The sequence below is a fragment of the Myotis myotis genome, unplaced genomic scaffold, assembly GCF_014108235.1.
Source record: "Myotis myotis isolate mMyoMyo1 unplaced genomic scaffold, mMyoMyo1.p scaffold_m19_p_3, whole genome shotgun sequence".
NCBI classification, from domain to species: domain Eukaryota; kingdom Metazoa; phylum Chordata; class Mammalia; order Chiroptera; family Vespertilionidae; genus Myotis; species Myotis myotis.
Genome location: NW_023416335.1, coordinates 196,900,938 through 196,921,117, shown reverse-complemented (window position 1 = coordinate 196,921,117; position 20,180 = coordinate 196,900,938). Strand labels below are relative to the sequence as shown.

At 41.3% G+C, this 20,180-nt stretch overlaps 1 protein-coding gene across 8 annotated transcripts in view; it reads right to left on the bottom strand.

The window, feature by feature from the left end:
* Positions 1 to 20,180, bottom strand: part of APAF1 (apoptotic peptidase activating factor 1) — an 85,870-nt gene that overhangs the window by 9,043 nt on the left and 56,647 nt on the right. For 7 of the 8 annotated variants that reach the window (XM_036298246.1, XM_036298250.1, XM_036298251.1 and 4 more), the window contains 6 exons: positions 18,721 to 18,840; positions 14,868 to 14,984; positions 12,551 to 12,676; positions 5,473 to 5,592; positions 5,035 to 5,160; positions 118 to 243 (listed from right to left, as the gene is read on the bottom strand). In XM_036298246.1, the coding sequence (XP_036154139.1) occupies positions 118 to 243; positions 5,035 to 5,160; positions 5,473 to 5,592; positions 12,551 to 12,676; positions 14,868 to 14,984; positions 18,721 to 18,840 (735 nt within the window). Of the gene's footprint in view, positions 1 to 117; positions 244 to 5,034; positions 5,161 to 5,472; positions 5,593 to 12,550; positions 12,677 to 14,867; positions 14,985 to 18,720; positions 18,841 to 20,180 lie in introns of those variants that run through there. The other variant, XM_036298253.1, reaches the window with a different exon arrangement.

Genomic DNA, 20,180 nt, shown 5'->3' with positions numbered 1-20,180 from the left:
ACCCATCCATCCAGAACCCAGCGCTTCCCGGTCCCATTAACAAAGGTCCCCAGTGTGGTGCAGGGAGCTTGGCCCAAGCTACACGAAGAGCAGTGCTTCACGTCGCCAACACCCTACCCTGATTTCCCCATTGTCATCTCCAGTCGCCAACAGGGTGCTGTCCACAGAGAAGGCAGAGCAGCGCACACAGCCTTTGTGGCCCTTCAATTCATGAAGAGGGGAAAGGAGTTCAAAACTCCAAATCTGGAAGGCAATTAGAATTGTTTAGCAACAGTAAATACATTCAAAATAAGCATCTGCAAACCCTGTCTTGAGTGTTCGTTAACCACAAACTTGATCATATCGAAGTTCATAAACCTTCTTGAGAGGCCCAAGTTCCCACTTGTAACCTTGTTCCTTGTTGAGTTTCCCTTTAATTATTCAAATTAACTTCAGCTCAAGGATCAAAGGTCTTAACTTTAGATATAGAAGAAAGAACAGTGAATGAGTAAAGACCAGTCTGTGCGTATGGCTCCACTATTTACTAGTTCCTTGTGGCCTATGACAAGACACATAAGTTGCTGTTGCTTTAATTTCTGCATCTGTAAAATGGGGACCAAAGTACTGATGATGTGAAGATTAAATGAGATAACAGAGTGACATTCCTAGCACAGGGCCTAACATATGACAAGAGTTCTTTAAAGGTTAGTCACTATAATAATACCCTACAATCCTGGCAGTCAAATACAGTTCTTTCTTTCCAATATTCTCCCTTATGATCCTGTCATCGCCATTCAACAAGCATAGACTGAAAACTACCATCTTCCAAGCACTGTGAGCTAAGATCTAGTGATACAAAGATGAACTGGACATAGCCCCTATCCTAGAAAAGTTTGTAATTTAATCAGAACGCTGGCTTATGAATGGCTAAGTGAACACCGGTATGAAGTAAAGCTCTAATAAATGTGAAAACATGGAATGGGCATACTGAGGGTGAAGCAGCTAATCTTGCCTGAGGGCAAGGAAAGGGCTCACTGAAGAGTTGGCACCAAATCTAGGTATGGAAGAATGAGTCAAAATGCTTCGGGGTGAAAAGGAATAGAAGGTTGTGTCAAGCCACAGTTACAGCATGCACAGAAAGTCGGAGGAAGAAGCAGCCTGGACAGAGGGAACAATGGTGGTGAGGGCCTGGGCCGGGGGGCAGGGGCAGGCTAGAAGGGGTCAATGGAAGGGGGGGCATTCATAATACTTTTAACAACAAAGATTTTAAAAATAAAGAAAAAGAAAGAAAGAAAGAAAGAGAGAGAACCAAGATGGCGGCATAGGTTAACGCCGGAGTTTGCTGCTTTGAACAACTACTTCAAAAGTGAAACTAAAAGACGGAAGGGACATCACTCAGAACCACAGGAACGCTGGCTGAGTGGAAGTCCTACAACTAGGAGGAAAGAGAAACGCATACGGACACTCAGAGGAGGCGCAGTGCTGAAGTCAAATTCTGAGGTGCAGAGTGCGCAGAGCGGGCTGGTGGCGGAGGGCGCGGTTGGCGTTTTCAATTGGGAGGGAGTCGCAGACTCTGAGCTCCAGATCCGGGAGAGTCTTTAGGGACCCAGACTCAAACGGGAGAAGCGGGACTGTCTGGCTTCGGTCAGAGCGAGTGCAGCTTTCTCTCCGAGCTTTGCAGCGGGTGCTGGGACTCAGAGAGGCAGAGCCCCTGGGGACAGGACTGAGAGCCGCCATAACTGCTCTCTCCGGCCCACCCTGTTGATCCTGTGCGACCCGCCCCGCCCAAGCCCTGCACAGAGGCATTTGCCGGATAGCCTCAGGCAAACGCCAGATTAGCACCTCCCTAGAGGACAGAAGTTCTCTCACTGCAGACACAGCTGATTCTCATAGCCACTTGGCCTGGAGGTCAAACCCTCCCTGGTATTAGCTACAACAATCAAGGTTTAACTGTAAGACTGCGCACAAAGACCACTAGGGGGTGCACCAAGGAAGCATAACAAAATGCGGAGACAAAGAAACAGGACAAAATTGTCAATGGAAGATATAGAGTTCAGAACCACACTTTTAAGGTCTCTCAAGAACTGTTTAGAAGCCACCGATAAACTTAATGAGATCTACAAGAAAACTAATGAGACCCTCGATGTTATATTGGGGAACCAACTAGAAATTAAGCATACACGGACTGAAATAACGAATATTATACAGACTCCCGACAGCAGACCAGAGGAGCGCAAGAATCAAGTCAATGATTTGAAATGCGAGGAAGCAAAAAACACCCAACCGGAAAAGCAAAATGAAAAAAGAATCCAAAAATGCGAGGATAGTGTAAGGAGCCTCTGGGACAGCTTCAAGCGCACCAACATCAGAATTATAGGGGTGCCAGAAGATGAGAGAGAGCAAGATATTGAAAACCTATTTGAAGAAATAATGACAGAAAACTTCCCCCACCTGGTGAAAGAAATGGACTTACAGGTCCAAGAAGCGCGGAGAACCCCAAACAAAAGGAATCCAAAGAGGACCACACCAAGACACATCATAATTAAAATGCCAAGAGCAAAAGATAAAGAGAGAATCTTAAAAACAGCAAGAGAAAGAAACTCAGTTACCTACAAGGGAATACCCATACGACTGTCAGCTGATTTCTCAACAGAAACTTTGCAGGCCAGAAGGGAGTGGCAAGAAATATTCAACGTGATGAATACCAAGAACCTACAACCAAGATTACTTTATCCAGCAAAGCTATCATTCAGAATTGAAGGTCAGATAAAGAGCTTCACAGATAAGGAAAAGCTAAAGGAGTTCATCACCACCAAACCAGGATTATATGAAGTGCTGAAAGGTATCCTTTAAGAAGAGGAAGAGGAAGAAAAAGGTAAAGATACAAATTATGAACAACAAATATGCATCTATCAACAAGTGAATCTAAGAATCAAGTGAATAAATAATCTGATGAACAGAATGAACTGGTGATTATAATAGAATCAGGGGCATTGAAAGGGAGTGGACTGACTATTCTTGGGAGGGAAAGGGGTGTGGGAGATGTGGGAAGAGACTGGACAAAAATCGTGCACCTATGGATGAGGACAGTGGGTGGGGAGTGAGGGCGGAGGGTGGGGCGGGAACTGGGAGGAGGGGAGTTATGGGGGGGAAAAAGAGGAACAAATGTAATAATCTGAACAATAAAGATTTAATAAAAAAAAAAAGAAAGAAAGAAAGAAGAAAGGAAGGAAGGAAGGAAGGAAGGAAGGAAGGGAGGAAGGAAGGAATGAAGGAAGGAAGGAAGGGAGGGAGGGAGGGAGTAGGTAGGGAGGGAGGGAGGGAGGGAGTTGGAGGGAGGGAAGGGAAGGGCAGGGAAGGGAAGGAAGGGAAGGAAGGGAAGGAAGGGAAGGAAGGGAAGGAAAGGAGGAAGGGAAGGAAGGGAAGGAAGGGAAGGAGGGAAGGGAAGGGAAGGAAGGGAAGGCAGGGAAGGAAGGGGAAGGAAGGGAAGGAAGGGGAAGGAAGGGAGAAGTGGAGGAGGTATAGGGATGGAAGAGGAGGAAGGGAGGAAGGAAGGAAGGAAGGAAGGAAAGGAAGAAGAAACGGGAAGGAAAAGGGGAAGGAAGAGGGAGGGAGGGAGGGAGGGAGGGAGGGAGGGAGGGAGGGAGGGAGGGAGGGAGGAAGGGAAGAGGAAGGACGGGAAGAAGGGAAGGAAGGAAGGAAGGGAGGGAAGGAAGGGAAGGAAGGGAAGGAAGGGAAGGAAGGGAAGGAAGGAGAAGGAAGGGAAGAAGGGAAGGAAGGGAAGGAAGGAAGGAAGGGAAGGAAGGGAAGGAAGGGAGGAAGGGAGGAAGGGAGGAAGGGGAAGGAGGAAGGAAGGAAGGAAGGAAGGAAGGAAGGAAGGAAGGAAGGAAGGAAGGAAGGAAGGAAAGGAAGGAAAGGAAAGGAAGGAAGGAAAGAAAGAAAGGAAGGAAGGAAGGAAGGAAGGAAGGAAGGAAGGAAGGAAGGAAGAAGGAAGGAGGGGATTGAGGGAGGGAGGGAGGGAGGGAGGGAGGAGGAAGAAAGAAGATGTTGCTGAGCTAAGGAATCTGGCTTACAAACTATCAGGTCAGGGAGGTGTTTCAGCAGGGACTCGGACCGCAGTAGGGAAGATAAACTGGAGGAGGCACAGACCAGAAGCAGGCCCACCAATGAAGGAGAGAGCCTGGTCTTAAGGGTGGGGGCAAGGAGGGGAAGAAGGATCCAAGAGGTATCGAGAAGTAATCAACAGAGCATAAAAGACAGTAGAGTCCCAGACAATTCTAAGGTTTGTAGTTTGGAAAGATAGGTAGGTAATAATGCCATTAACAAGATGGATAAAAAAGAAGAAAATGGAGTATTCAATGTCCCCAAATAGGCAGCACCATTTCAATGAAATGTGATTTTCAGAAGCATCAACTTATATCAATTATATAAAAACCTACTGTGGGTGTGCAATTAAATGTAAACCCTTTTCAATGCTTCTTATTGCCTATAATATGCAGCAGAGATTGCATTTGCTTAGTAACGACAAAAGTAATCAGTAAGGGAAAAATCAGAAGTCCTTGATGTTATTCATGTAATCTATCTGACACCAACTAAAGGCCAATGGGAATCCTCCAAAAACTCACACAATAAGACAGACATGCAGAAGAAATATTTTTTTCCACTTTACACATTATCTGAACTCATAATACAGGCAGTCCTCTGGTTACGTCGGACTCGATGTACGTCGTTTCATGGTTACGTTGCCATCTCCCATTTATTTATTTAAAAAAAAAAAGTTCCGTCACTTTGACATATGTGCATATGTGCTTTATGTTTTATATTATTTATTTACCATAAGTAAAGGCCAGGAATTGTTATCTTTCTTTTACATTTTTTTTACTGTTTCACTTCATTACTGCTGTGTATGTGCTCCATGTGAGTGACGTAGGTGCTTATGTAGGTGGGTTCCGACTTATGGCGAAAATCTAACCCGAGGACCTACTGTACATAGGACTCATAATACATAACTGATACCAAAGTTTTATGCATGCACATTTTAGCTAACCCACCTACCTTTGCAGTGTTGTCAGCAGAGGTAGATGAAAACTTGGTGGCATCAGGAGAAACATCACAAGAAAGTACTGTATCCTGGTGACAGACAAAGTCTTTTTCTATTCGTCCAGTGGTGATATTCCATACCTTCAAAGAAAAACTCAGAAGTTGACACTTTTAAGACCATTCTGTGTTTTTGAACATAATCAGCTAGAAGACAGGCCTATATAGTAAGAGCACTAGCACACTGGTTGTTCTGACCCCTTTACGTGCCCTTTAGTACAAATGTTCATAAACACAGAGCACACATAGGTGACTGCAGTCAGTCAACTGACAACAACATGAGAACACAAGTTTGAAAATTAAGTAGTTACTTATCAACCATCTGCTTTTGGCTGTCACAATATCATCACTGCAACATTAGAATACTTTTAAAAAAAAATCTGTGTTTCAAATTACCTTCACCGTGCCATCAAATGACCAGGAAAGCAGTCTTGAATTTTTCAAGAGCCTAAAGTCTTTCACTGTTTCCTGATGGGCTTGCAGAAAGAAATATTCCTCTGATTGCCAATTCCATACCTGAATATTAAAAAAATGTGTTATAACAGTCTCCCCATAATATCCCATTGGAGGGGTGGGGAAGAATGTGATCCCCGGCCTTAAGTCTTTTATCCTTGTGGCATTTCAGTAAAACAAAGACGAGTACCAAGAAAGAATATGGTGCCCCATTTTACAGACAGAGAAAACCTGAGGTTAAATAACTTGACTAGGAGTAAAATAAAGTATGTTTCCTCCTAAATAAAATTTGTTTTCTTCAGTTGCTGGGGAGCAGTTAATTACACCAGAAGATAGAGAAAAGCCATCACATGTTAGTGAGCTCACCATCTGATTAAATTTTCCACAGAAAATTATCCTAATTACAGATTTCTGACCTCATAAGCCAGGCTAGTCTGGAGAGTCCAGCTCCACTAAAGCTACTGAATCCTACTGGCCCCTTCCTGGCAAGGTCAATTGACCAGAGCAGCTTCAGACAAGGTCTCAGAATTTCCAAGACCCAGATATCTTAGCTATAACCGAATGCAATCCTCAAAAATGACAAAGGAAGTGATATATACATTATATTTCATTTTTCACATGGAGCTCCAAGAAAAGTTCTCAGGAAAAAGGGAAGAAGAAACTGAAATAAGATAAGTAATTGGCACAAAATAAGCCATACAAACATATGTTTATATGTATACATAGGTAAACATATGTGTATCTGAAACCTACCTATATTCTTATTAACCAATGTCACCCCAATAAATTCAATTTTTAAAAATGTATGGACATATAGTAAAAAAAAATGTAAGACACATAGGTGAACAAAACTTTTACTTCTATGTCATGTCCATGTACAGAACCCTTAATTACTAAATCAAAGCAACTATTACTTCTTGACTTGAAATTAATTTAACAAATATCTACTTAGCACCTATAAGTCAGGCAAATATGAAAGAAACAAGAATGTAGCATTAAGAAATCTAAGGGTCTAACAAAGAAAATGAGACGCCCCAAAAGCAAACAAACAAACAGTAGAAGCTCTATTGATACAGATAAAAGTTCTGTGGAACTAGCCCTAGCTGGTTTGGCTCAGTGGATAGAGCATCGGCCTGCGGACTGAAGGGTCCCAGAGGTTCGATTCCAGTCAAGGACACATGCCCAGGTTGCGGGTTTGATCCCCAGTAGGGGGCATGCAGGAGGCAGCTGATCAATAATTCTCTCTCATCATTGATGTTTCTATCTCTTTCTCCCTCTCCCTTCCTCTCTAAAGTCAAAAAAAAATAAATTAAAAAAAAAAGTTCTGCGGAACTCGAAAAAGCGATCCCTTAGGGACTTGATGGAGAGAATACATTCAAAGTAGGCTTGAGGCATGGTTTGAAAGGCTGATTCACAAACTGTGGAGGGCATTTCAAACAAAGAACATGAGTGCCAGCAGGAAACATGGACAGATTATAAGGTCCTGCTCATAGTCCACAATCTGGCTGGAGTACAGGACATGCAGAGGAACAGCAGGAAAAAAAGGTTGGGGAAATATTTGACAAAACAGCCCAGAGCTCGATATCTGAGCTGTGGACAAGCAGGCAGGCTTCCACAGAATTTCCTTCTATTTTTAAAAATCAGCCACCACTACAGGTGTGCATATTAATAATATTCTGGATCTGGTTTTGACTGGTGAAGGTTAAGAAGCAGAAATGTCTTTAAGGTTTTTCCCGTTGGGGACTTAGGTAAAATAGTAAAAGAAACGCCATCTCCCTTATCCCCTGCTTTCTTTACGCCTTTCTCCTCCACATTTAGCAGCCACCCTTCCTCCCCACCGAGCCCTAGATCTCAGATTCTCTCCGTCTCTTCTGCCTCGGAGTGCTCATTCACAGAAACAGTATAGCAGGGCAAAGTATCTTCTATGAGAGCAAGAGAAGCTGGAAGTGAGAATAACTTAAAGAGACTGAATTAGTAATTTTAGCATTTTAAGAACCCAGTGATATGTCAGGGGCTTCTCTGGCTCCCCAAATCATATCAGAAAGGAAAGGCACCTGTGCAATTAAACATAAAATATCCTATACCAGTGGTCAGCAAACTCATTAGTCAACAGAGCCAAATATCAACAGTACAAGGATTGAAATTTCATTTGAAAGCCAAATTTTTTAAACTTAAACTTAAACAAGGTAGGTACATTGTTATTAACTTAATTAGGGTACTCCTAAGGCTTAGGAAGAGCCACACTCAAGGGGCCAAAGAGCCGCATGTGGCTCGCGAGCCGCAGTTTGCCGAACACGGTCCTATACCATTCTCACCAGACTTTCTGAGCTTTACTGGACTAGAGGATCAGTGGCTATTATTAATAGCTCTTCCTGGTTGACGGGCACTGCCATTCCCAGCTGTGTCTGACTCCATGTTCATTCCTGCCTTATGTTATATATACATATACACACACACACACACACACACACACACACACACACACACACATACTGATTGATTTCAGAGAGGAAGGGAGAGGGAGAGAGAGATTGAAACATCAATGATGAGAGAGAGAATCATTGATTGGCGGCCTCCTGCATGCCCTCTACTGGAGACCCAGCATGCAAACCTGGGCATGTGCTTAGGTCAATGCTCAACCACTGAGCGACACAGGCCAGGCCTTGCCTTATGTTCTTTCTGCAACCCCCCACATCAAGAAGTCAGAGAGCCTTCCTGAGCAGATATAACAAAGAATTTAGCAATCACTGAGGGGAGATTGAGATACCCTCAGCAGACTGTGTTGCAGGAGCTTTCTGATAAGGCAATGATGACAGGGATATTTTTTGTTGTTGTTGAGCTCAAACATACTGAATTGAATCACCTATATAACAGCTAAACTTCTGCCAGCATTAGTCAAATATATTAAGGCTGATTTGGGGGATGTCTCTACCATTAGGTATAATTTTTGTAATGTATTTACACTGTAGAATTTTTTCAAGTATATAAATAATAAAATTTAAATTTTAAAACATGAAGAATCTTCTTCTACCTCCAAAAAATCATACATTCTCATACACTGATTCAGGTGAGCATGGCTGCCACTTGGGTTTTATGCACCTTAAGGTAAAGAATCAAAAGCTACCAAGTTAGACCTCAATTTTCACAACTCTAGGTGCTAAAATCAGACAAGTTAATTCTTCCAATGTTAGCAATAACTTTAGTTCACCTCAACAAAGATTTACTGAAACCGTTCTATATTCCAAGCATTAAGGATACAAAGACGATTAAAATAAACCTCCAAAATGGTAACTCTGCAGGGTGAGGATTTGTGTGCACATATAAAATCATCACATTGTATGTCTTACACATGTAGTTTTGTCAATTACACCTCAATAAGGGGGGTGGGGAGGACCTCCAATTAATTATATTAAAATACCAAAAGCTCAACCAGTCTATTCTTGGGAATACCTACCAAGAGTTCTGTTACATAAATGTATACTCACAAAACATTTTAAATGTAAAAAGTATTCCTAGTGAAGCAGAAAAAGAGGAAACACAACTTAACTTATATTTCTAAAAATAACCTAACTCCAATACCAAAGATATTCCTAGAAAATATTACTCCCTCTGGCTGAAAATATCTGATCTTTAGCAGGACATAAACCCCTGAATTGAGCTTTTGACAGAAAGGCTATACAGTATACAATGTCTCAACAGAATTGCATCAGATGTAGTTTAGTTCTACCCATTTTAAAGTCATCTGGAAAGGAAGAAGGATATTTCACAGAGTTTCACAGCTAATACACCAGTACCATGGCAGCCTATAATAAGTTTCTGAACTGAAGCCAAATTTCTTTCTAATCATGTAGGACTCACAAAGACATAACATTAAAATTTTACAAAATAGCCCGACTGGTGTGGTTCAGTGGTTGAGCGTCAGCCTATGAACCAGGAAGTCATGGTTTGATTCCTGGTCGGGGCACATGCCCAGGTTGCGGGCTCAATCTCCAGTGTGGGTCGTGCAGGAGGCAGCCAATTGATGATTCTTTCATCATTGATGTTTCAATCTCTCTCTCCCTCTCCCTTCCTCTCTGAAATCAATAAAAATGTATTTTAAAAAAATTTTTCCGAAATAGCTTTGAATAGTGTAAATTATTCTTATTAAATTATTAATAGCAATGTTTTAGGGTAAAATAATTTCCAGCTACATCTACTCAAAGGCAGAAATTTACTAAATTGCATTAAGTAAGAAAGACATTCATAATACACTTAGTCTACTTAGTCATATATAACGTCACTAATGACCTAACCAAAATTTTGTTATACAGAGATAGTGAGGATTGATAAAAGGGTATATGCCTAAATCATAGGTAGGGTAAGTGGAAGAAGAAAAAAAAGCCAAATTTTCATATAAGGAGGTCAGTAGATAAATCCTCAAAATAAAAATCAAGAATTAGCTTTATAATCATGCAACATGGAACATGAAGATAAATATCAAAAGACAAAGCTAAAAGTGGTGCTTCTGGAGAATGAGAAATGGGAGAGTCTGTTTTTCATAATAAGCCTTATAGTACTACTACTTGAGTCTTAAAAGTATGTGCATTAAAATTTGATAAAAATAAATTTTAAAAGAACATATAGTAGGCTTAAGGCCTTTATAGCCACAATCATTCATTATGGTGAACTATTCTTTTTTCAAAAGATTCATCCCTATAATAAACATCTTCTCCTTAAAAGAGAGAATGAAATTATTTCAATGAGATTTTACTGCTATAAAAAAAAATAGAGGATAAGAACCAAGATGGCGGCATAGGTTAACGCTGGAGATTGCTGCCTTGAACAACCAAATCAAAACACACCTAAAAGACGGAACAGACATCATCCAGAACCACAGGAAGGCTGGCTGAGTGGAAATTCTACAACTAGGAGGAAAGAGAATATCATACCCAGACTCAGAGGCGGCGCAATGCTGAAGTGAAATACTCAGGTGCGGAGTGCGCGCGGAGCGGGCTGGCAGTGGAGGGCGCGGTTGGTGCTTTCAATCGGGAGGGAGTCTCTGAGTCTGAGCTCCAGATCCGGGCGAGTCTCTAGGTACCCAGACTCAAACGGGAGAAGCGGGACTGTCTGGCTTCGGTCGGAACTCAAAGGCAGCTTTCTCTCCGAGGTTTGCAGCGGTTGCTGGGACTCTGTGAGGCAGGGCCCCTAGGGACGGAACTGAGAGCCGCCATAACTGCTCTCTCCGGCCCACCCTGTTGATCCCGAGCCCGAGCGACCCACCTGCCCCGCCCAAGCCCTGCGCAGAGCCATTTGCCAGATAGCCTCAGGCAAAGGCTAGATTAGCACCTCCCTAGAGGACAGAAGTTTTCCCACTGCAGACACAGCTGATTCTCACAGCCAGCTGGCCTGGAGGTCAAATCCCCCTAGTATTAACTACAACAATCAAGGCTTAACTACAGGAGGACTGCACACAAAGACCACTAGGGGGTGCACCAAGAAAGCATAAAAAATGCGGAGACAAAGAAACAGGACAAAATTGTCAATGGAAGATAGAGAGTTCAGAACCACACTTTTAAGGTCTCTCAAGAACTGTCTAGAAGCCGCTGATAAACTTAATGAGATCCTCAACAAATCTAATGAGACCCTCGATGTTATGATAAAGAACCAACTAGAAATTAAACATACACGGACTGAAATAACGAATATTATACAGACTCCCAACAGCAGACTAGAGGACCGCAAGAATCAAGTCAAAGATTTGAAATGCGAAGAAGCTAAAAACACCCAACCGGAAACGCAAAATGAAAAAAGAATCCGAAAATACGAAGATAGTGTAAGGAGCCTCTGGGACAGCTTCAAACGTACCAACATCAGAATTATAGGGGTGCCAGAAGATGAGAGAGAGCAAGATATTGAAAACCTATTTGAAGAAATAATGACAGAAAACTTCCCCTACCTGGTGAAAGAAATAGACTTACAGGTCCAGGAAGCACGGAGAACCCCAAACAAAAGGAATCCACAAAGAGGACCACACCAAGACACATCATAATTAAAATGCCAAGAGCAAAAGACAAAGAGAGACTCTTAAGAGCAGCAAGAGAAAGAAACTCAGTTACCTACAAGGGAGTACCCATACGACTGTCAGCTGATTTCTCAACAGAAACTTTGCAGGCCAGAAGGGAATGGCAAGAAATATTCAAAGTGATGAATACCAAGAACCTACAACCAAGATTACTTTATCCAGCAAAGCTATCATTCAGAACTGAAGGTCAGATAAAGAGCTTCACAGATAAGGAAAAGCTAAAGGAGTTCATCACCACCAAACCAGGATTATATGAAATGCTGAAAGGTATCCTTTAAGAAGAGGAAGAAGAAGAAAAAGGTAAAAATACAAATTATGAACAACAAACATGCATCTATCAACAAGTGAATCTAAGAATCAAGTGAATAAATAATCTGGTGATCATAATAGAATCAGGGACATAGAAAGGGAATGGACTGACTATTCTTGGGGGGGAAAGGGGTGTGGGAGATGCGGGAAGAGACTGGACAAAAATCGTGCACCTATGGATGAGGACAGTGGGTGGGGAGTGAGGGCGGAGGGCGGGGCGGGAACTGGGAGGAGGGGAGTTATGGGGGGGAAAAAGAGGAACAAATGTAATAATCTGAACAATAAAGATTTAATTAAGAGGAAAAAAAAAAGAAAAGAAAAATAGAGACATTACATAAATGTGGCAAAAAAGTATTTATTGGTACAAATCCAAATACCAAGGCAGATGGGAGAATTCAAATGAATCCTTGATTTTCAAAATAAACAACCTTCCAACAGAGAATTCTAAGTTAAATTGCCTGCCTCACCTACATAAAAATATGAAACATAAATCGGTTTCATCTGAAACAATGTACATAGTCTGAATGTATGCCCACAGTAATATGATGTTAAATAAATGATTAAAATTCACACCAGATGTGAGCCATAATCAAAGTGTTCCTTCAATAGAGTCAAGAGTTATGTGTGTTAGGAGTTTATCCACCTTCTCACCTGAATTGTAGAATCATCAGAGCTTGAAATGAGAGTCTTCCCATCAGCTGTGAACTGGATGTGCCGTACAGTGTTCTTGTGCCCATTCCTGGATTGGAAGAGTCTGTTGTTTAAGAGTTCTAAAATCTTCAAAGTAGAAAACACAGAAAATTAATACAAAGAAACTCAGCAAGACCCAAGCTTATCACCCCAAAGTTATTATATCAACTACAGAAGGGTATAGAACTTCCATCTCATAGTGCTTTCAATTTAACTAAAGCCACAAATGAATGGTACATATCCATACATGCGCGCGCGCGCACACACACACGCCCTAAATTAAAACACTCACTGGATGAGACACATGTGCGTTTTGTGAGTTTTTTGCTTAAACCACCTGTAAGACTCACTGGAATGACCACATGGCAGTAGGAACCAGTGGTCCTTCTCGGTAGTCAACTACTCAATTCATCAAACAAGTGGCAGTCTGGGCTCAACGTCCAAAAAGAAAATGACATTTAAGATGGATGAGAGACAAGGCAAGGTCATTATAAAACAACACAGAGACAAGGTAAGATAAAGGATAATGAGGGAGACAGGTAAGGATAAGAGGATGTGAGTGGGCTGGAAGGCATTGTACTGAGAAGCCTTAAAAGGGCTAAAGATTAATATGCCAGATTCAGAGATTAAGAAAGTGGTAGCATATAAAATCAGAAGAAGAAAAAATGTGGTAGAAGAACTAAAATGACTATGTAAAAAGGTTTTCAAATGAACTCACCCCTCCCCAAAAAGTAAATATGGTTTCTTTGCCCAATGTACTCAAGGAAGCCTAAGGAAAATACAGATGATGCTAAAATAAGAGATTGTAGAATTTCAAACCTAACCTGCATGTCTGAAATAAGGTCCTATGGAAAGCAAAGGGGATTGTGGGAATGAAAGCCTTCCTGGATGAGCAGGATAGAGGATCTCATAATTCCCCTGGGGGGAAGGCCTAATAGTTGAGCAGAGAAGCTCAGGGTTTGAATCTTAGCTCTGCCACTTACTGATTTTATAAAGTTGTGGAAACTAGGAATTCAGACATCTATCTGTAAAAGAAGAATAATAACTAACATCCAACGAGAGCATGTGACACAGTAAATACCTAATACATAGTAGCTGTTGTTATTTGATGTTACTAGGCTGAATCACATAAAATTGTCATTTTGTAGGTTAAAAACAGTTAAGTAGCAGCAATTTTACATTATTCACTTATGTTATTTATATTATTTGAATATTATTTGATGACTTTAAGGGGGATAAGGATAAGATTAGATAGTAAAAACAAAAAAAATGTAGTGCTGGCAACAAGCTAAAAAAGAAAAGGGGAGCCCATAAATGTACAACCGTTCCTTGCTTAACAAACATCCACAATACACTTTTTCGGAGTAGCAGCCATCTTCACAATTGATAAATAACTTTTCAGGATAATGAAAAGAAAACCCAAAGCCTTAGCTCTGAATCCATGCCACAACACACATGGCTAACATTCCATAACACTGACATCAATTTCCAAAAGCTTCCTTTTTCACTTTGTGTATGAACATACAGTCTCCCCTTTGTGGGTCAATATGAACAGAATATTTTGTGTAATTCCTCATAAAAATGAATAAAAAGTAACATAAATATAGCTGTAAATATATTAAGAAATAATTAATTAATTAATACATTGAGAATGAATTCCAAAAAACTTGGGTGAGAAAAAGTTGAAGAAGCCAATGTTCTTTGAAAAACTATTATATAACTAGAGAAAATATACATTTGTGATGAATTTCATCTGTGAGAAAATCATTTTTATCCAAAATGATTTTTGTTGACTATCTTTTTGTCATATAACCCGCTTTTATTATTTATTTGGTCTTGTTTGGTAAGTTAAGAATTTCAAAAGGTGAACAGGTGTACAGAAGAACAGCAAGGGGTGGTGAAACAGGTAAGCACAGGCAACCCTGCACTGATATTCCCAATGAACCTTATCAGTACCAAAATGGAAACAACTTATCCCTAAACAGCTCCACTTTTAAGAAGAGAAAAAAATGCTCTTTGCAAAGTAATAGAAGCTCTGATAGTATTTGATACACTTTGAAAACAGCAAAACAACTAAGTAGAGAATAAGAAACATAAAAAGACAAAAAGTATGAGAAACAATAGTAAAGGCAATCTGAAAATATACAACCAACAGAATTGTAAGAGTGTCTTTGGTCTAACACAGATTTATGTAGTACATGTCCACATGCCAGACCCATGATTAATTTTAAATAAGTAACTATATTGCACAGATTGACTGGAGTCGAGAACTGAATACCTTAATGGTTCCATCGTGGCCTCCAAATGCGACGTGCTGAAGATGTGGACTTAAGCAACAGCAGCTAATTTGAGCTTCAGTCAGATAATCAATCTGGCCTGTTTTTCCATTAATGAGCTAATGAAAAATAAGACACAATCAGTTATTAGTCTGAAAGAGCAGTTTTTGTTCCTTAGAACAGAGACTTCAATTGAAAAATAATAAAAACAGAGAAAATAACCAACAAGAGTGCGCAAGGGAACAACAAAGCCCTTTCCTATTCTCAGCAGCTGCGTTTAGCACTTCACGCTGTCCTTCCATTTCACCTTTGCAGTTCAAATACATTTTCATAAGAAAAAATGAGCTTTAAAAGGTTTAAAAAGCAGCTGCTGTGCCCGCCACCTCAGACACAGCTGTCTGATTTCTAACCCCACAGCTAGCTCCACACCCTGTTTTCCATTTCTTCGCAGAGCCCGTTTTAATAGGGCCATCACTTGTAAAAAGACACTTTTCTGATATTATTCAATGGGGTTGGTGAAAACAAGACTGAGACAGACATAACATAAAAAGGCAAATTAAAATTAAAATGGGTTTTATAATCTCCAAATCACTCACAAGGCAATATAAATTATTTTTTCCTGTTTTTGGGGGGGAGGAGGGAGCACTGGAAAAGAAACCATGAGCATTATGTGGGTGGCTGGACTTGTAAACTGAAACTAAAAGTACCCAATTTCATAACATGTACCAATGCTAATTATTATTTTTTAAATCCCCTAATAAAGAGAGCTTATCACACAACTAAAACATGTGACCTAGGAAAGTATTTCTCAAGCTTAAATCAATTGTCAGATACCTCTCTCTGACAGTGTTACAACCTCGATGTCTTGAGTTATTTTTAAATCTATAATAATAAAAGCATAATATGCAAATCAACTGAACACCGACAGAATGGCCGCTCAGACATCCTTCCAGACAACCTTCTAGATCAGTGGTTCTCAACCTTCCTAATGCCGCGACCCTTTAATACAGTTCCTCATGTTGTGGTGACCCCCCCAACCATAAAATTATTTTCATTGCTACTTTATAACTGTAATTTTGCCACTGTTATGAATCGTAATATAAATATCTGATACGCAGGATGTATTTTCATTGTTACAAATTAAACATAATTAAAGCATAGTGATTAATCACAAAAACAATATGTAATTATATATATGTTTTCTGATGGTCTTAAGCGACCCCTGTGAAAGGGTCATTCGACCCCCAAAGGGGTCACAACCCACAGGTTGAGAACCGCTGTTCTAGATGAAGCAGGGGCTGCAGCCACAGGATCGAGGCAGCCGCCGTGGCTGCAAGGAAGGGTGTGATCAAGGCAGCTGCCTCAGCTGCGAAGGCCTACTCTTGCACAAATTTCCTGCATCAGGCCTCTAGTATGAAATAAGCAGTAATCTTTATTTCAGGTACAAGATTATAGGGTCAATCAATCAAGGTAGCTTTTTCTTTACAGTATTTTACCCAGCACATCCTGATCTAGTAGACATTCAAAATAAAGACGGAACTTCTAAAAGTTTAATATCTTCTCTCAAAAACCGATTTTTATATTTTTTAAAGAAGTGACTTAAAAATTTTTTGTTCACTTAAAGCAACTATTATTTGTCCCTAAATGGCTGAGCTTCTAAGAAGAGAAAAATACTATCCTCAAAAGTCTCCCACAATCATTGCCATAGAATAAAAAGGCAACAGTCAGACTAGAGGCCCAGTGCACGAATTTGTGCATGGATGGGGTTTCTCAGGCTGGCTGGGGATCGGAGCCAATCAGGGCTATCTCACCCAGTCCTGATCGGGGCTGATGGGGGCCGGCCAGCCAGAGGGAGGGACTGTGGGAGGTTGGCCAACTGCAGGATGTTGGCTGTGGGAGCGCAACGGCCACCAGGGAGCAGCTCCTGTATTGAGCGTCTGAACCCTGGTGGTCAGTGCACATCATAGTGACCGGTCGACCAGTTGTTTGGTCAACCGGTCGTAACAGTTGCTTAGGCTTTTATATATATAAATAACTTTTTTTAAGTCTCATAGTAATGATAACTGTTAAAGAAAGGTTGCAAAAATTTAGTAAAGGAAATAGAAGCATGAGAACACTGAAGACAAAAATACTGCAGTGAAAAATCTCCCAAGGTGAAGAACCAGTTTGCTAAATTAATGAGGAATTCACATTCAACCCACATCCCAATCCATCCAAGAAATACAGGGCATCAGGTGATCCGCATCAACATATTAAGGATGAACGTAAAATTTGTAAAATACAGAACAAGCCATTATGTAGGGGTGTCTCACAGCTTGACTGACCTCCACAGTAGATAAGGAAAAACTACCACATGCCATAGGCAATTTACTCCCAGGTACCTGTCTCCTGGATTTAATTCCACCTTGACCATATAACCAGCTCACAGACTACTGAAAAAAGTGAGGCTCAGAGAAGGGATGCAGTTTACTCCACATCACAGAACTAGCTAATGATAATATAGCCGGGACTTGAACCTGGGTCTCCTGAGTGAAGTCACTGTTCTCTCTACTACATCAAGCTGAGCTTTGCAGCATTAGAACATGTTCAGCTCTGGCCTACTCTCGGCCGGTCTCTGTCTAAAGCCCTTGCTATTTCTTTCTCCTCTTCTCTATTGTTTCTCTCTTTGTTCTAGCTCTGCTTCACCATCTCATTGCATTCTCTTACGTTTCTTGCTATCTATCTTAAACCCAATGATCCTGAAGACATCTGCTCTAAATTACCACCACTCCAAACTCCTATCAATCCTCTGCCAATGGACCTGACTCTGGGGCTCCTTTCCTCATCAGCCAGTCAAGAAATGCCTTCCTCTTATGTGTCCCACTCGTTGAGGGGCAAGATCTAAGGTACATCTGTTTGGATCCCTAAATGATAGAACCTTTTCAATTTTGCCTTAAAAACTTTTTCCTGCCCGGCCGACATGGCTCAGTGGTTGAGCGTTGACCTATGAACCAGGAAATCACAGTTTGATTCCCAGGTCAGGGCACATGCTCAGGTTGTGGGCTCAATCCCCAGTGTGAGGCGTGCAGGAGGCAACTGATCAATGGTTCTCTCTCATCAATGATGTTTCTCTCTCTCTCTCTCTTTCCCTCTCCCTTCCGCTCTGAAATTAATAAAAATATTTTTTTTAAAAAAGCTTTTCCTTTTCAGAAACATAAGAAGCATTCAAGAAATATTTTTGAACAAATGTGTGAGTAAATGAGTGAATAAACAGGTGTATTTCAGTATGTGAAGCCCAGCTCCTTCCAGCTTAGTTCCAATGGGTCAGACTCCTTCCTCACTTGATGTGATTTTGTTCTTCCAAAGACCCTGTTATCATTTCCCTGCAATAACACTCCCATTGGTATGCCCATCCCCCTTGCATACTCCAACAGACATGTCTAAATCATTGCTGTGGACAAGTTCAAGTTTGTCCTCATGATAACCTAGACTCCATGCAAATCAAGACATGTGACCACTGATACCAACAGAAGAGGAATGAGATGTTTCCAAATACTATCTGAGCCTCAGCTCAAGACCTATATACTTAGTCAACTGATACCTGAGCATCTGTTGGATACTAGACAACTGTGCCTGAGCCCAAGCTCAAAAGTAAACAAGAAAAATTGTGAATTGTGAGTTCAACCAAGAACCTTGTATGCATATATGCATGGCCCATGGCCACAGACAATTGGGTGGTGAGGGCCTGGGGCAGGGGACTCAGGGGAGGGCTAGAGGGGGGTCAATGAGGGGGAAAAAGGGGACATATGTAATACTTTCAACAATAAAGACTTATTTTTTAAAAAATTTTCTAATTGTTTTCTAAAAAATACTTACTTGCAGACGTCTTATATTGTCAACTGCCAGAACCATCACTTCATTTTCTTGAAATACAACATCTATTTCTTGCTTTAACACTATAGCAGAGTTCTCACAAACTTTCTTTGTCTCCCAGAGCTGATTAAGAGATTTTAAAAAACAAAATAAGATTACTGTATCCTCAAAATCTTAATAAAGACAAGCCTTAGCAAAATACAAAACAAGCTTCACACTCAAAATGCCTATCATGCTAAAAAATATTCAATCATTTGATTATAATTCAGCAATAAACATTTATTAATTACATGCTCTAGTAAGAAGCAGTTAGTACTGAAGTAATGGGTGCTAGAGCCCAAATGCCTTAGTGTAAATTCTAGTTCTACCTGTAACTTTGGATAGATTATGTAAACCCAGTGCTATTCAAAGATAAGAACCTTCTGCTGGTTCTCAAACTGTTTCATACCAAGATAAGGGGCTTGTACCAGAATGTAAATCCACTCTACTACACTACACACTGTTAACAGTGTACTTAGTGATTTTTTTAAACAAGACTCTTTGATGAAAGAAGCAGTACATGGATTATCCTTCTGGCTCAAGCTTATTGAGACGGGCACTTTGTGTAGCACTGACTTAACCTTTCTGTGTCTGTTTCCTCAAATGCACAAAAGACTGTTGTGAGGAGAGAAACCAAGATGGCAGCATAGGTAAACACCGGAGTTTGCTGCCTCAAACAACCACTTCAAAAATACAACTAAAAGATGGAACAGACATCATCCAGAACCACAGGAAGGCTGGCTGAGTGGAAATTCTACAACTAGAAGGAAAGAGAAAAGCATACCGAAACTCAGAGGAGGCACAGTGCGGAAGGAAGTAAAATACTAAGATGCGGGGGTGCATGCGGAGAGGGCTGGCAGCTGAGGGCGCGGTTGTCATTTTCAATCGGGAGGGAGTCTCAGACTCTGAGCTCCAGTTCCGGGCAAGTCTCTAGGGACCTAGACTCATAAGGGAGAAGCCGGACTGTCTGGCATTGGTCGGAACTTGAGGGCAGCTTTCTCTCGGAGGGGCTTGCAGTGATTACAGGGACACTGAGAAGCAGCCATAACTGCTAGCCCCGCCCTGTTGATCTGGTGGGACCCGCCCCGCCCAAGCCTTGCATCGAGGCTTTTGCTGGATAGCCTGAGGCAAAGGCTAGATTAGCACCTCCCTAGAGATCCAGGAGCCAGGAAACCCAGAGGTCAGAGTGGGACCATCCAGTTTACAGCTCCGTGGAACCATAAAGGACACACTCAGGGGGCAGACTCAGTGAGCACCAAAGCCCCATTGAAGCAAGTCTTGCCCCAGAGGTGTGTCTCCAGCACAGAAGTTCTCCCACTGCAGACACAGCTGATTCTCACAGCCAGTTGGCCTGGAGGTCAATTCCTTCCAGTGATAACTACAACAATCAAGGCACAAAGGCCACAAGGGGGTGCAACAAGAGT